We start from the raw sequence: 18,083 nt of genomic DNA, 5'->3' as shown, positions 1-18,083 counted from the left end.
ATTATATATAATACATATTATATACATGTTTCTTGTACATTTCAATTTATGCTGAATTACTGGGTATCTGAATTTTGAATAATGATGTTCGATTTCTCAGTATACTTATCATATCGAATAAATTCTAATATCTGCTAATATGCAAATCATATTCAAATGTGGCATTCGAAGTATTGTCGACCTGATGCGCTATCACATATTACATAAACAATTTATCATTCAATAAAGTATATCTAATCATTAATTATTTCCATCAAAATTTCGTCAATTTGACTACAATAGAAATTAATTAAAGATTTATCTGGATTAATCATTTAGAAAAATTATTTTAATAACTAGTATAGATAAGAATACGTCCTAAATATTTTACAGGCAATAAGATGTGTACTGATCGCTATATTTTTAAAAATTGTAATTGTAAAAAATAGTAATAGTAAATAATTCTTTTTTGTTTATTATAAAATGTATTTAAATTTATATGGTGAATTGAGTTTAGTTACCTTTTCATTATAATTATAGGACATGGATTAGTAACATCTCCTACAGGATCTCATCATCATTCACTACAAGGAGCATTTTTACCACCTCAGTTTTACCATCACGCTCCACCCGTTAGAGGTTACCATTACCAGAGGTCAACGTCACAATGTAAGTAGAAAACTTCAACTAATAATTTGTGATAATTATTATATATTTATACTTTAATTTTTAAACGATTTTATATTTTGAAGTTTCGTCAATTTGGCGTATGGTCAACTGTTTTTGGAAAATATTTTTCTCTATATATATATATATATATATATATATATATATATATATATATACACACAATATACACATACATACATACATACACACATCAGCGGTTGTTTATAGAAGTTATAATTATTCGACACTGATTCCTATCCTCCATTTGTTTTTATTTTAACATATGGGTATGTCTGCAAATGGCCCAAATAAGTTTCTTCTCTTCCTTGATCTTTATTATGTAAATATAAATAGAATTTAACCCGTTTCTTTTCTGAATGGTTTGAATAATTTAGTGAGTTAAATGTTTTGTCTATAAGTAAATAATTTGTCGATGTTGAAAAGTTGATTTAAAAAATGTTGAAATTAGTTGCGTTATTAATTTATTCGATTTTTTGACACTTTATATTCTTTATAGTCCCATGAAAAATTAAATATAATCACTTTGTTATGAATAATAAATTTTTAATAAAAATTATGGGGCTAATGGTAACGCTATGTTACGGGCCTATCTTTGTATGAATTGATAGTAACGTACTGTCAAAAAGCTATTTGCTGTGTGATCAGGCATTTTACACATAAAACCTAACCTCCAAAGCGCACAATTGTGAAATAGCAAATTTACAGTAAGTGCAACTTTCTGATGTCTCTTAGATAACACATACGTAAAGTTTTATGTGATCGCACAGTAAACACATAGATTTTGGACAGTTTGTGACTATAAACTCATACGATTATAGACTCGTAACATAGCATTACTATAAGATTCCTATTTTATTTGGGAGTTGGACCCTGTGGAATGATATTGCTAAATATTAGCCCACTAATATTATAAGCTTAAAAGGTAAAATATTTTATAACAAATACAGCTAATTCAAATTTGTGAGAAATTATTAGTATTTCATTGACATATTGCAATGATAGGCGTTTTATGATTTTAACGTATTATTTCGGTAACACAGTTTTTAAGAGAACGGAGCGTTCGATTTTAATAAGTCAAAAAACATTTTACTTGTATTGACAAGATGAAGAACTGATTAAATTTTTGGGAAGGCAGGTCCAGCGGTTATGGACTCTCAATAAAAAAAAGGTTAAAAAAATGTTTATTGGACATATGTACATCGAATTATCAGATATTTTATAGAGATTTTAATAACGTGTACACATATTGTGCAAATTTTTTTGGGTTCGGTACCAAAATTTTTAATTACGTTACGGGAAGTTCCAGCAATTTTTCTAAGGCACGATGCCATGTACATGTACCCCACTAGTTTGAATAAAATCTATTCTATTGATGTCTTTTTACTAGCACTAGTTGAGGTAGCAGTGCCTAATACAGTGCATGTTGGGCTCCAGCGGAAGTCTTTGATTTGATTATACCATCCGGTCACAATCGTATATAAACACGTCATAAATGTATTTTTCTTTCGCCCATGTGTGCGTACGTTCCGTGCTCATTATATGTCCGACCAAACATTCCCTTGTCCATTCAAACAATAATGATTATTGCATTTATGCAGACGATGCCCGGAAGCATGAGCCTCCTAAAAAGAACTAAGTAGACATTTAATGGATTTAATTTTTTTTTTGTTTTACCTCGCATATGAGGTAAAAAGTAATATAAATAGATATCATGTAACATAGCATATATCACATAACTTCATTAAAATTATTTTTTATTATTTTTGCCACATTAGATGTTCATATAGAACAAATTAACCGGCATTACTGAATTGGACGTTCAATGAAATGTGCTATGAATTGGGTAGATTTCACTATGCCCGATTAAAAATAATTAGATTCCAATCAATAATTTTATTATTTATTATTATGTGTAATGTTATGTGATACGCAGTTCCATATGTAATGTATTACACGAATATGACGCTACCGATTCTTAAGTCTCGGTCTCATATCAAAATACCGGTTCGCTTTGTCTGGGCGAGTCGTGGAATCCCAACAAGAATCCGAGCACCTGTGTATATTCCTATACATGTTACGTACATGTGTGAATTATGAAGATGGATATTTTTATACGCACGGGAATTTTCAAACAACAATAATAATATCTCATTGGATTCAAAGAAGATTTTGTAGAACTTGTTTGGTATTTCTAAATCACTTAAAGATTTATTATTGAATACATCAAAGACCTGTCGGGTTAATTAAAATTTGTAACAAATAAAACTTTTCCTTGGCTAACAATTAGTGTGGGTTTATTTGAACAGCGACCAGATCTTGAGGATTCTACGAGCAGTTGTGATAATATACTTAATTAAATATGAGTTTGATTTTTTATAGATGAGATCCCAAATAGTTGTCCCATCTCTCACTTGGAAACATATTGCCTGAACTATATTTCTAAATCCCTATGTCAAACAGTCATTTTCGTATTCGCTAAATTTGTGATGTTTCTGATATATATGCAGTTCGCCAGACTTCCATATGAATGTTTCTTTGTTAGGAAAATTCTGAGATAAATAATTGCACAAGTGTTTTTGAGAATTATGTTAAACTTAATGACAAAATGAGTAGCGATATTTGCTGATGTCGTTGATAAAAGTAAACATAGTTTCACAAAACTGACCTTCTCAACTCGCGCTGTATATAGCCAGACTGTGTTTTGTTCGGTTACTTAACTGAAAATAACTTCGATTTATATTCAGCGTTGAAAAAATACTCGGTTTGTTATACATAGACTGAAGATGCTGCGGCGTATTATGTGTTTGCGTTTCCAAGTGTGCGTTAAAGAGTAAATATATGTGAGGCTGTTGTTTATTGGACTAGGACCAGAAGTCTAGAACTGAATGATAACAAATGAATAGGAGATTAGAAACGCTTTGCATTCAAGGACGTTCAAGGTCGATTATTTGTTTTTGGATGTTCTTCTATCTGGCATTTTCATCGAAAAAGATGAAAATCTTTTTTAGCCGGTATTTAGGAAATAAATACAATATATTGCAATTGATTTCTTTCATTGTGATACATTTTAAATTACTGTCTACAACCTACTTAAACTATTTAAAAAACCCACTGAAAACTTTTGGCATTTCATACTGGACAAATCTTTAAAAATAATTACATAATTTCAATATCTTATTTCCGTTACTTTTATCTTGGAGGCGCTAGGCATTTGTGCAATGAATTTTTCCATTGTTTTTTTCATTTTCACAATTTCTATGATAGAAGATTCTATTTCAATGTGTCGCACTTTCGATTTCGCCGGTCGATCGCTCTCGCGAAGGTCGTAAGCGTCTCGCCGCCGCGTTCCATTACCCGGCACCGGTTGCAATCACTTTCTAACGCGCCAGGAATTTCGGGGAAGATGTTTTGATTCGTCTGGTCTGGTCCATTCAATAGAGTTGGCTGCCAACTTTCCTGTATAATAATCTATAACTGATGCATGGCTCCCAATGTACGCGGTACTATTTTTCCATCTAGTCTAGACACATTTTCCGCGAACGACCTCAGATTGACATTTGCCATTTGCAAGTAACGGGTGAAGAAAATTTCGCTTTTTACCGTAGCATGAAATTCATAAAAACATTTTGTATGTTTCACTTTAAAATTGAAAATATGAAAAGTGAAATTTTTATAGCAATAGAATTTATCTGTTCAATTGAATCATTCATTAAATTGTAGAGATTTTGTGAGTAACTATATTCTTAAGAATTTGTAATAATCGATTTTACTTATACGTTTTTTTATCTAAAGTTGTTACAATTAATAGACGCTATCGTCTGAGAACTAAATATATTGATTCTTTATCGAATAAAATTTGTCTCTAAATCAAGATGAAATCTCATTTTCGTAAATGTCAGTATTTTTATAAAAGTCATAAATAAATTAGATATTTCGACATTTTTTATCATTTATTTTGACGTCTGCGTTTTTGTGTTATCGATCAGCCAACAAAAACTTTCCCTTGCACCTAGCACTCTCACAGATAATGCAATTGATAACTTGTTTACCTATATTGATAAAAGAATTAAATTTATAAATGATAAATGGTATCGATTTAATATTTTCAATTACATACTTTTATCGATTCAATTACATGATACCTTTGTTGCTTTCGTAGACAGAGGGGAATCTGATTGATAATTGGGATAAGGCAAATTCTCTATAATCTTGTTAATTTAGTAAGTTTTTTTACATTCTTAAATTTATTTAATTTAATGAATTTTGAAATTTTATTTGGAATAAACACATTCATATTTTTTATTACTCTGACATGAAAATGCATATACATTATTGTTCTAGAAAGTTAATATCTAGACTTCAAGTCTAATCTTATAATGCATTATCTAGTCCATATATATATACTTTTTTTGATCAACATAGTGATATCTGTTATCGATCTTATATTTGAGACTTTTACATATATTTTTAAGTTAAAAAAATAAGACAGAGAAAATGACAAGATATGTTATCACTGCAGCCGACCTCCAAATTTCGCAGACGGGTCATGTGGTCCAAACGCTCACCTAAAAACGCAATTGCTTGTAAATACAGTGTTTCTTTGACTGTATGCGCGCCCCAACGACGTGTCATTGCTGATTACAAATTGACCAACGATTTACGGATCATTAGGAAAGATTAGGCGGATGTTTTGCATTTGCACTTTATCAATCGATAAAACAGTAAATTGGCGTAATTCATAGGCGTTTTACTTGGTTTTTATCTGTTTCTTTATTTACTTGTATTACCTTATTATTGACAAACTCGATAAAATTTTTGATTGCTGTTTACTTTCTTGATTAATGATGTGCTAAATTTGTTGTTTACTAACTTTGATAATTAATCTATTTAAAATACATTAGGTTTTTTTCCTATATGTAATAAATTATAACATCAAATTAATTTTCAAATTTTTTAGTACTGTAGTTTTTTATATTTCATAAAATTAACCTTTATTAATTCACTTTTCCATCGCATATTGAATACTCAAATGAAGGACAATAGATAATACAGGTCTTATCTGGTAGACCAATTCAAATTACATTTGTGTTAATTTACTTACTAGAAAATCATAAGACAAACAACTTATAGTTCCGAAGAAATAATATTACAAAAGCTTCTCGGTACTGTAAAGCAACATAATTATAAAAAATAAAACATATTTTACATATTTTTATAGTCATCTATTTATAACTATATTCCAATTATTACGTAATCTTTCTGTTTACTACTAACATAAGCTAATTTCCCACACAGATCAGGTATTTTTATTACCATTAAATTATTTTGATTCTGGAAAATACTGAACAAAAAACTCCCACAATCGCAATTATGAGTTAGTTTTTCCCCGACGTGTGTTACAACTTGAAATTGATAGTAGTTTTCTGTTGTTGTTTTTCTGCTAGCAAAATCAATCATCTACGCTTCTTATTCAAACAAAATGGCATTTTTGGCATAAAAGCTTATCTCACATGAAGCACTTCATTTTTATCGAAAGTCACCTTGATGATGAACCGCCAGTTTTTGATAATGGTCTACAAATTTTCATTGCAATACTGATAACAATGAACTGCGGCTTAGGATAGGTTAGGTAACTGATCACGTATTAAGAATTAATTAATTGAGAAAACAATCGCATATATGGTTACTACTTTCAAAGTTGTAATAAGTTTAATTATTTTGTATTATGATAATTATTAGCATCAAATAGAAGAATATCGCACGCAGGTATCTCATAAATATTCAACACTAATAATAACAACGGGCGACTTGATAGTTATGATTCATAAATACTCTATGTAAATATTTTGTTTTTTTATGAATTATAAATATCTTTATTGCAAATGCAATTTATTTACAATTTTCAATATAATAAATGTGCAGTTTAATATGAATTAACATTTTAATTTTAATAAAAATGTTATTATACACTAGAAACTGTGCAAAAATTGTTTTTTTATCTGACCTGATTTACCAGTATGACCTACACAAATTATAATACACACAAATTTTATCAATAGTTCAATACTTTGAAAATTAGATAAGGTTTTAGGTCAACAAACCTAATAACTATTTTAATTCATAAAATATAATTGACATTTGACTATATATGAAATTTTATATAAAATAGAAACCAATATTTAAGTGATGCCCTTGAAAATATATTATCAGCTGTTTTAGAAAGTCGACCAAAATCGAAAATGATCGCCTTATCTTCAAAGTATTATCGTTTTCCTCTAATTAATATTATCTTTTGCAATGTATGAGTATATTATGTACCGTCTATGTGTACTTTTTTTATTTAGCTTAACGCGATATGAACAACGGCAGAATTTTTAGCTAATATTTTTGATAGTATATTTATGCTTTTTCTGCAACTTGTTATTTAATAAAACTTATTTATTTGACCAATGTTATTATATATTTTAATATATATAATCAGCGTAATTGATAGGTTTTCGCCAATGAAAACGTAAAAAATAAGAAATGCAATTGACTTTGGGATACATTTTTTTTTTAATTCTAATATTATTTTGGAGCAATTTAGTTGCTGAATTTTCAGTCTAAGAACCTATGTCGGTACATTTTATATCGGTTTACAGTTCCTGTATCTTTGTTCTTGGCATTAGTGATCTATTAAAGATTTCTTAAAATACGATGGTTTTGCGTCGATTTGCGAATCACGGGGCGATGCTGTGCGAGCTATGACATTGACTAAGGTCAGGATTTACGTAATATTTTTTAATACTTAGAAAATATGCGAAAATATTCAATGCGAGGCGTATAATCTGGTTGTTGTCTTTTAACATTGTATGACTATCCCTATATTATACTTCTCAGAAACTGTGAACGACAACTATTGATCAATCAGTAGTTGGTAAATATTTTTCTATTTTTATATTAAATTCCCTTTATACGTTAAAAAATTAACTGTTCTAAGAAAACATAACATGAACATAAGGTTGGGTTTTAAATAAATGATTATATAGAATTTGAAAAAAAAAATGACATTCATCTGTGACTTTATTTTTATTGATAGTCACAATAAATAAACACATACAAATCAATACTTTTTATATAGACTTATATATATTATATATATAATATGGATAATGTATATGGGGGAAAGTGTTAAGAGGTTATTTTAGTGTGAAAATTCGAAAAAATCGTTTTGTGTTTTTTTATATTCATTATTCATATTTTCAAAGCTAAACTATTTAAGAATAAAATTTAAATATTATTTAAATTATTTTTGGAGGCACAGCTATTTGACCATAATAATCCTCTTCTGTTTCCTTCCTTTTGAAGGAATCGCGTTTTTCTTAAAACTGTCTTTTCAATACAATGTACACGATTTCACGAGTGCTACTGGGCTTACTTGAAATTTCCAGAGAATCTTCTTTATACACTTCTCAGGCATATACTCAGACATCTCGAAATTTCAATTACTAGTTCATATACCTCATTCCCAAATGTCAACTGGTGTGCGAAAATTACGTGCATTTTCAAATTTTTATATATCTGTGGTAAACTCACTTTTGGAATATTTAATATTTATATAGACTTGTTTATACATAATAATAAACGATTTATTATTTCAAATAATACAACGATTGTTAACATTTTTACGGTCTAGCACATCTGTCGGAAACGATAAAAAATACATTTTAATTATGATCATTGTAGGTGGAATGATTTTGTTTATTATCTGGTCTATTGAAATTAACGAATGCTAAGTGTGTCATATTAGTACGGTAATATTTTTTTATTGCATGATTTGCTCATTGTATTCGAGTCGCTATCCCGCTGGCTTTTTCGCGGCTCGAACATAACCTGACTCAATACAATAAATATACAAAAATACGATGCAATGACCCACTCTGTTTGTAAGTGCGCATTTATGGGAAAAATATAAAAAAATGATTCTTCTCAGTCATTCAAAGTTCAGTTTTAAAACGTTACAAAAATATAAGATTTATTATCCTAATAAATTAGTTATTTTGAATTTTTTTATACTATCGGTTTAAGATTTCTGACATATCAAATGATATAATATTAACAATACAAAAATGCATATTTAATAGTTTTTCTATATACAGTAGAACTTTGTCAAGACGACCATGTCTATGCGACATTTTCTCGCAGAACGTTTTAACTGTACAGACATAGTTTATGTTTTTCTAGATAGATAATATTATATTATTTATTAAGTTAATAAAATCATAATATTGAAGAAGTATATTTTAGTAACAAAATGAAAATTATTGCTAAAAAATCGAAGAACTCAAAAAGTGGTAAAAGATTGATCCTTTTCAAACAGTCAACATTTTGCCAAAAATTTATTTTTTAACTTTATCCTAGTATATACCATAGCAACATCATTCTAGATTAATAATCTATTTTTTCATTTTGGATTACTAGGAGTGTTTCAATCGTGGGCATGGTTCAATGCTAATTTTTAAAATTAATAATTGTACTCTTGTAACGTTGATAAAGAAATTATAAAAATTATGATAGTATAAAAATTGATTGCATTTTTTATGGTGAATTAAAAATGACCTTATTTTCATGCCTCTATACTAGAATACACCCTTAATATTTGTTGATCTACACGATTTGAACTGATCAAAACTGAATTTTGATTTGAAAAAGTTAACATTGGGTATAAATTATAATTATTTTTTATAATTATTTAAAATGTTTAGATAAACTTCAAAAATTGAAAGCCTCTTAGTCTATGTATTAATTTCTATTAAATTCCGTGAATTGCTTCAAGGCAGAGTCACAACAGAATCGATGTGCCTTTTCTTTTGCACAACTGATAATAATCTGGACGAGCCCGCGATCTCGTCGATATTGCATACATTGCATAAACCAGATTTGCAAAGTATTCCGTCGAGTTCTGGACTTCAGCATTTCCGTTGGCGCTATAGCCTCTCTATTCTGTGCGCTCACTTCGTTGGCCGGAAATCGTTCTTCCAATGATTTTGTTGAGTCGTTCTTCTCTTGGTCTCTTTCATGAGGAATAATAATTGCTTTTTTCTAACAATTTACAAATCAGTAATAATTATTAAATATTTTGTATTAGCTTTATTGAAATTTCATAGCTCTTTGGGAGCGTCCATTAATTACGTGATCAACTTTTTAAAGATTTTTTGACCCTCTCCTTCTTGGTGATACGTGGTGATATTCAAAATTAACCCCCCTCCCCCATCAAATATCACGTGTATTTTCAGTTACGTAAAAAAAATTTAATTTTTTTATTTTTTTTGTAAATGTTTGGATTTTTCAAAAATTCAAGTAAAAAATAAATACACGTGATATCTTACTATACTCCTCCTTCCTCCACGTGATATTTCGGGATTTTTTGATCCCTAAAAACCTTGGACGCCTCCTTTACATATATTTACAGATTCTAAGAATTCTGTATAGTTTATAAATATTATAATTACTTCACAGAAATAAATAATGTTTAATGTGTTAAAACAATTATCATAATTCTTTCAATATCCAATTTAAATACATATAATATAAGTACTTTTTTGTTCACAAAATATATGAAATGAGTTAATAATTATAAATATTTTTGCGGTGTTTAACTATTCAAATATAAAAATAAATTTGAAAAAATAAAAAATAAATTAGAAGCTGATGGGATTCGAACTCGACCATTTCCAACTATAAACTATGAATCCAAATGCGAAACGTAGGAGCAAGCGCTTTCTAGCGCAGTTATCGGGACATGTTGTTAAAAAAGCACTATTTGCGTACGTATTGCGCGCGGTCTATTTTGGCAACTTTTAATTTTTAAATAAAATTAAAATTAAAATTCAAGTAAAAAATAAATACACGTGATATTTTACTATACTCCTCCTTCCTCCACGTGATATTTCGTGATTTTTTGTTCCCTAAAAACCTTGTACGCCTTCTTTACATATGTTTACAGATTCTAAGAATTATGAATAAATATTATATTATAAGTACTTCACAGAAATAAATAATGTTTAATGTGTTAAAACAATTATCATAATTCTTTCAATATCCAATTTAAATACATATAATATAAGTACTTTTTTTCACAAAATATATGAAAGGTTAATAATTATAAATAGTTATAAAAAGTTAATAATTATAAATATTTTTGCGGTATTTAACTATTCAAACATAAAAATAAATTTGAAAAAATAAAAAATAAATTATAAGCTGATGGGATTTGACCTCGACCATTTTCAACTATGAATCCAAATGCAAAACGTAGGAGCAAGCGCTTTCTAGCGCAGTTATCGAGACATGTTGTTAAAAAAACACTATTTGCGTACGTATTGCGCGCGGTCTATTTTGGCATCTTTTAATTTTTAAAATTAAACTACTTTTCATAGGCCTATAATATTTTAAGGTGTTCGGTTTGACTATAAAGTCTATCACAATGCAAAGTTTCATCAAAATCCCAGAAAAGTAAACCTGAGGTTCTCCTTGTTAGTCTTTAATATTTAAAAAAATATTTAATATGTTTTGAAGTATTTACTTTGAGAACAATAAGTTACTTACTCTGACAATCAAGTCAGATCCCAATCTAGTGGATGCATGAATTTTATTTCATAGTCTGCGTCGGAAATCTTAGTACTGACAGGCATCTTTATCCCTTGTGGTGTTTAAGACTATTAAGTCGAAGTAGGAAAACTCTGTGCCTTCTTGTGCATATAATTCGCGGTGTGTATTCAGTGTATATATCGAGTTGCATTGTGTTGTTGGCTCAATGTGTGTCTGTATAGGTTTTCCTGCGTTTGGCTCGACACCGCGCGCTCTTGTGCAATGGGTGAGTTGTGGTGATCCTGAGGATCACACTCTGGTCAACGACTTTCGACTTTGCTGATCGTGTTGAAGGTTACCCGAAGCAGACGTGATCTTGTCAAACTGTCGGCATAGTGCACCACGTTTTTAGTAATTATTGAACATAGTAATTCCTATTTTGTAGAATATCAGGACATTATGTTAATTTAAGATATTGGTTCAAGTCATATTTAATTTTGACATCTATTTCAAAAATCTGGCTGTAAGTGTGATCATATTACTAACAAGTGTTAATAATAATTTATAGAAACCGGTTTCATAATTTGGAAGATTAATTGTAGATGCAGAATTGCTGCATGTCGAGTGTTTACTTGGTATCTTGGTTTGTTTTACTGTTTATTTGCCTGTTTTCGATTTTTTTCTTTGTTCCGTGCTTACCTGCTCTTTTTTATTTCGTTTTTGCGATCTTTTTCCAGTCGTTTTTTCACAGCATCGTGTTTTGTAGGCACTTCTTTTTAGTACCAACACAACTCTTTTCCATACTTGGACGTTGTCGCCATTTTCGCACGGACTTTTCGATCTCTTGTAAGTGTGAGCTGTTAGATACATTCAGGATGTCCTCTTGTTTTTTTTCGACGCGCTGCACCTCGGTCTCTTTCTTTTTCTTACCGCGGAGGCAATGTAACAGTTCCTGTATATTATGCGAGTTATACATTTGTTACCCATTTGCAAATAATTTTAGTAGTTTACCCTTTGAACAAATTTGGGATATGATTATCCGGTTGCATATTGTATTAGTTATTTTTTCTACATGTTCTATGATTTAATGTACGTACTAGCATGTAGTTGCTGAATTCGAAACATATGCTTTATTTGATTTTATGATGATTATAAAAAGTAAGTACAATGCGTTTTTAAATGCAAATATACATGGTGACCTCGGTACATTTTGCTAAGTTGCTGGTACACGGAATTAGCTTATCTGAAGCTGATTATGGGTGTACATGGAAAATGCGTTATTGATTGTAATCTGGGCCAAGATCATTGAATTGGTTTTTATTTTAAAAAAAATTATTAATAAAATTTTAAATTGATAATAAACCCATTAGGATTAATAATTAAAATATGAAATGCATATATGTATTTAAAACTGCTTTCTATCTACACTCACAATTTAACACTGTACTTAAATCTGTTCATATCAAAATTTATTACTGTGTGCATTTTATTTGACCGAGTATCTGTTTTATGTGCATCTTTAAAAGAAAGTTAGAAAATATAAGATGCTGAAAAGAGAATAAGAAATTCTCGAATGACAACGCGACGCTACAAGAGAAAATAAAGTCGTATTCTAATGCCTTCATTACAATTAATATTCAACTCTTATTTACATATATTATATAGTTTTCAACTATTGATAATTTTTTGTGAATTATAGTAACTTATTTTAAAGGCATTTCATATATCAATTTTTTCAGTAATTTAATAGCAAGTTTGTTATAAAAATGGGTGAAAAAAATGCAAACTAGAAGTATATACTGGGTCTCATTTTTGAACATTTTTTCTAACAACTTTATTAAACAGTTAGAAGAAAATTAAACAAGACAATTATTAAACCAATATGGTCCTACGGCCTACAACTATGGGGTGCGGCCAGTAAATCGAACATAACTATTCTACAAAGGTTCCAAAATAAAATTTTGAAAGAAATCGTGAACGCTCCAAAATACGTTCCCAATTAATTGATACATCAAGATCTCAGAATTCGAACTATAAAAGAAGAAATTGGTCTTTACTGCATCAGATACAAAGCTCGTCTAAGTCGTCATCCAAACGTATTAGCGTTAGATCTGCTCAAGCCTTTACCACCAAAGCGTCTCAAAAAAAGAATCTGCAATGATTTACTACAAAATATCACATAACATCTATGAAGGCGCTATCGCAGGATAGCGATCCTTCTCACGTAGTCAAATAATATATAACTGTAACAAATGTTGCTGAATGTACTTTGTATAGCTTGCTATGAAAAATAAATCGAAAAAAAAATTCAAATTTCATAGTTCTAAGCATTGCTATCGATTTAAGCAATATCAAATATTGAATATTTATATTGTCAAGAAATAGAAACTTGTCATACAGTCCAGAAATAAAACTATTTGGAAATATTCAAGTTTATGATTAAAATTTTGATCAAATTTACAAATGTCTTACAATCAGATAGGTATCCAAGCTAGGCTAAGAAAAATATAACAATGAACATTTTATAAGAATTTTGAAGAATGTTTACCAGAACTACTGTACGAGTAGAAGTCTCAGTCGTATTCGCGAGGTTCGTCGTCGTGTGCATCGAGCTGGTGTGTTGCTTTTTCCTTTTTCTCATTTTTATTTTTTCCATTTTGTTTTGTTTTGCAACAGCAGTGTGTGGATGTGCAATGAAGAGTGTTTTCGTCCGACTGTGTGTTGTATATTATCGGGGTTAGCGGCCTCAAGGCCATAGCGCAACGTTGAGCTATTACGGGACGGGCCGGCACGGAAACTAACTCCGTGCATTTCCCTTCGCCTTCACTTCATGAAACCATGATACTTGTGAACTCGCGGCTAAACACAATGGCCGAACTATGGCCGAACTGCAAACTGCAAGCCGCGCAAAGGGTTTTTGAATAGTACCACTGAAAATATTTCATATTATTGCCATTTCAATATTTATTGAGTAAGGCAGGAATTAAATTGCAAGTAATATTTTTTTTAACTCAGTTTTATTTAGCAATCAGAAATACATAAAGATTCCTATGAGCTAAAATGACAATATTTAAGAGCGATGCCTAAGAAGAACTTCAACGAGAACTTCTCAGTTTTACAATTAAAAGGGGTATTTTACTGTAGATGCATGAATTTCGCATTTTTGAATCGCTGTATAAAGGATACAAATAATATTTTTACTATCGATATTTTATCATTTGTTTATTGATATTTTATTATTACACAAAAAAATTATTAGAAAAAAAAATTCAAATTCACAAAGTTATGAGCAGTCAAAGTGGGGGCTCAAAAAAAAAGAGGGTGTCCTGGCGTGCATGATTCCAACCCTCCTGGTGATTTGGAACATAAAAAATAGATGGATTCTTAATTATTATAGATGCCGCTATCGTATGACCCTTGGATAAGTTAAAAAAACATTTTTGTTTGAATGGCGGCAGTTTGAAAAAAAATAATTTTTTTTTTCATGTTTTTTTAACAATTCCGATTTTTTTAAAAATACTAAATGAAAAGTTATAGTTTTGGGCAAGGTTCACGCGATAAAGCGATGTATAGAGAAGATCCTCTCCAAATTTGAAGTAAATCGGTTCATTAGAACTCGAGATATCCTTACTACCGCCAGCTCGAAAAAAGTAGTTCCGAGAAAAACGCGTTCAAAGTTTTGAGACAAGTCGGACCCGAAACGAGGCCACGTCACTAAAACACCTATAACTCAGGAAATAATAGTAATTTTGAAAAATCCTTTTAATGACATATTTTTGAATAACTAAACTTTGAAAATATGAAAAAAAAATTTTCCGTTTTGTTCAAAATTCTACAGTAGAATACACCTTTAATATGATATTATATTAGACCTAATCTAAGACTAAGTCTAAAGGCAAATAATTTATAAATGTAAAATGAAATTTCAATCAAATTATGAATATATATATATATATTATATATATGTATGTATGTATATCAGTTTTCCATGGAGTTGGTTAAGCTCACGGTCTCGTATCTCTCCGGACAACCTGGCATTGTACAGTAGCGATGTTCATCTTTATTTAAGAATATAGATCAAAAATATGTTTTCACTTGAATTTCTATGGGTTATTTTGAAATGAAAATACCCGATTACGGGCACTGCGGTGTGAAATGGCAATGGAAATCTCCCCTCATAATTCTTGAAATCTTGAATCGAGATGGAGTTTAACTAAGCTCACGGACTTGCTCTAGATACATTAACTGAAAGGCAAAGATTTATAAATTAAACGTTCCGGCATAAAATTTTATGTCATCTTCAGTGAAATTCAGGTATGGTTTCCTGCATTAATAGATGTGCACGAAGCACATAATTTTGCACAACCATTATATAGTAACTTGTCTCTAACGAAGAGATTTTTTTTGTTTTAAGTGGAATAATTGAATAAAGCAGAATTATGAAACACGAATAACTTATAGATATATTAGAGTATTTTTGCAAGAGCAACTTGTAGCTACGATTGGCTCCAAATAAATTTTATGTGATAACTACTGATGATGACATAAAACTTTGTACTCATCAGCTTTTTATTTTATAATTATAGATATGTTTCAGTGTTTATTGATAATTAAAATTAGAATTAAAAAAGTTAGATATCTCTTTATTTTAAGCGATACTTAAAATTACTTTGTATTCAGTTTTTATATATAATAAGTCAATGGAATTATGTTCTTTCCAAGACACAAGATAGATTCGTACAGTTAAATCTAAGTATAGTGTTTACAAATTATATCAGGTATGGTACTTGTGACATGAGTATCATTTAGTCATTAATTGCGTTGCATTAAAATTTTCTAGAGATTGACATATCTGCCTTAAATTGTTAGTCAAAAAATTTGCCATGCTCTTTCCATACAACTTTGATTGATTGCGCTCTATCTCAACGTAATATTAAGAGCTAAAACTTTCAGAGAATTGTTTTTTATCAATTTGAAACCATTTGAGCCCCTGGGAGCAAGGAAATTCAAAAATGACCATTTTAGGGACCACCCTAATATATATATATATACAAACAACACTCTTTTTTGCACTGATTTCGAAACGTTTGTAAAATTATTATTTAATAAATTAGTGTAAAAAAGTGTTGTTGGTTCATATTTCTAAATTAATATCTATCCACTCAGAATACATTTGTTATATATATATATATAATATATATATATATATAAATATATATATATATGTATAATATATAGATTTATTGATTCGAAGGCAAGACCAAAAAACTCCAGTAATTAAATAATAGTTTTAGTGTCTCATACGTTATATAAATAGAAAGAGGAAACTAGTGGCGTGCATGGCATTATGCCTTAAGGCAAATTGCTAGAACTTCCCGTACCGTAATTAAAAATATTGATACGGAACCCAAAACAAATACACAAAATGTGTATACATATCTAAAATCTCTATATAATATTAATACCAATAAACATGTTTGACCGCCAAATGATATTTTTTTAACTTATTTTTATTGAGAGTCCATAACCGCTGGGCCTGCCTTTCCAAAAATTTAATCAGTTCTTTATCTTGTCAATGTACAAATAAAATGTTTTTTGAATGATTGAAATGGGACGCTCCGTTCTCTTAAAAACTTAGTTACCGTATCTTTTACCCCGTATCTTCGGAACGGCTACACTTGCCTTCGCCAAAAACTAATCAGCACGTCTCACTATCAATACGAATCGAATGTTTTTTAAATTATTCAAATCGGTGTTCCCGAAATCGTCGACGAAAATTGGTATCCGCACACATATATACACACACAAAGGTTTTAGTCGGTATTATTCCAGGGCGGTATTGAGTTCGACATACCCAGACAAAACATCAGTCTGGAATGCATAAAGGCGTTTTCCTCGCTATACAAAAAAATATATATACACACACATACATCTATTTTTTCTAAGGTATGCCAAAATATTCAGAAACTTTTGAAACGTAAAGATATATAAAATTTTCGATTTTTTTGTGATTACTATAACTTATCCTGCTGGAAGTTAAAAATATATGACGACACCCCCTATATTTACCAAACATTTATTATGTCGTAATTAATAATCGACTACGAAGTTTGTTTTTCATTTAAAATTCTTTATATAAAAGTTGGTTATGATGACTTCTTTATAGCAACATTCATATATATAATATATATATATATATATATATTTATATATATATATATGAATATATTACTTCTACTTGATATCATAATCATTAATGTTGTTTTTTCGCAGTAGCAGATACTTACACATCATATCTGCAGCAAGTACAGCAACATGTGGCGGCAGGTTCATCAGGTCTGCAACAGCAACAGCAGCAACAACAACAACAACAATCAAGTGCTTCGCAGCATCACCAACAGCACCAATCACAGAATGGCTATCATCATCTTACGTCGCCCTCCACAAACCAGAATGGTGGTGCAGGGAACCACTTTGCACAACCGTGCCCTCCATCTTCTCGTCTTAATCCCCATCACCATTTGCAACATTTGCATCATCATCCCGTACTACAGCAGGCTGCAACAAGCAGCAGTAATGATGATTTTTATATGTTAGATCTTGGTTTTCCTGCCCGCAATAAATTGAAGAAGCTTAAGAAACCAAGAAATGATCTCATCCAAACTGCAACAAGCACCGGTGTGAAACGCAAAAGTCGCGAAGGTTCCACAACATACCTTTGGGAATTCCTACTGAAATTACTCCAAGATAGGGAATATTGTCCGAGGTATATTAAGTGGACAAATCGAGAAAAGGGTGTTTGGTTATGATGACTTCTTTATAGCAACATTCATATATATATATAT

The 18,083-nt window shown here is 30.0% G+C and overlaps 1 protein-coding gene across 1 annotated transcript in view; it reads left to right on the top strand.

The window, feature by feature from the left end:
- The window catches only part of LOC113366800 (ecdysone-induced protein 74EF), a gene marked incomplete in the record, with an annotated part of 259,620 nt that overhangs the window by 240,604 nt on the left and 933 nt on the right, over nucleotides 1-18,083 (top strand). Inside the window, 2 exon segments of the mRNA XM_026608455.1 lie at nucleotides 520-648; nucleotides 17,512-18,033. Of these exon segments, the coding sequence (XP_026464240.1) occupies nucleotides 520-648; nucleotides 17,512-18,033 (651 nt within the window).

This window comes from Ctenocephalides felis, unplaced genomic scaffold (assembly GCF_003426905.1).
Source record: "Ctenocephalides felis isolate EL2017-DRISC unplaced genomic scaffold, ASM342690v1 CF-g0.4_SCAFFOLD_01170, whole genome shotgun sequence".
Taxonomy (NCBI): domain Eukaryota; kingdom Metazoa; phylum Arthropoda; class Insecta; order Siphonaptera; family Pulicidae; genus Ctenocephalides; species Ctenocephalides felis.
The sequence above is the reverse complement of the archived record's forward strand: the minus strand, read 5'-3'. Positions and strand labels throughout refer to the sequence as shown.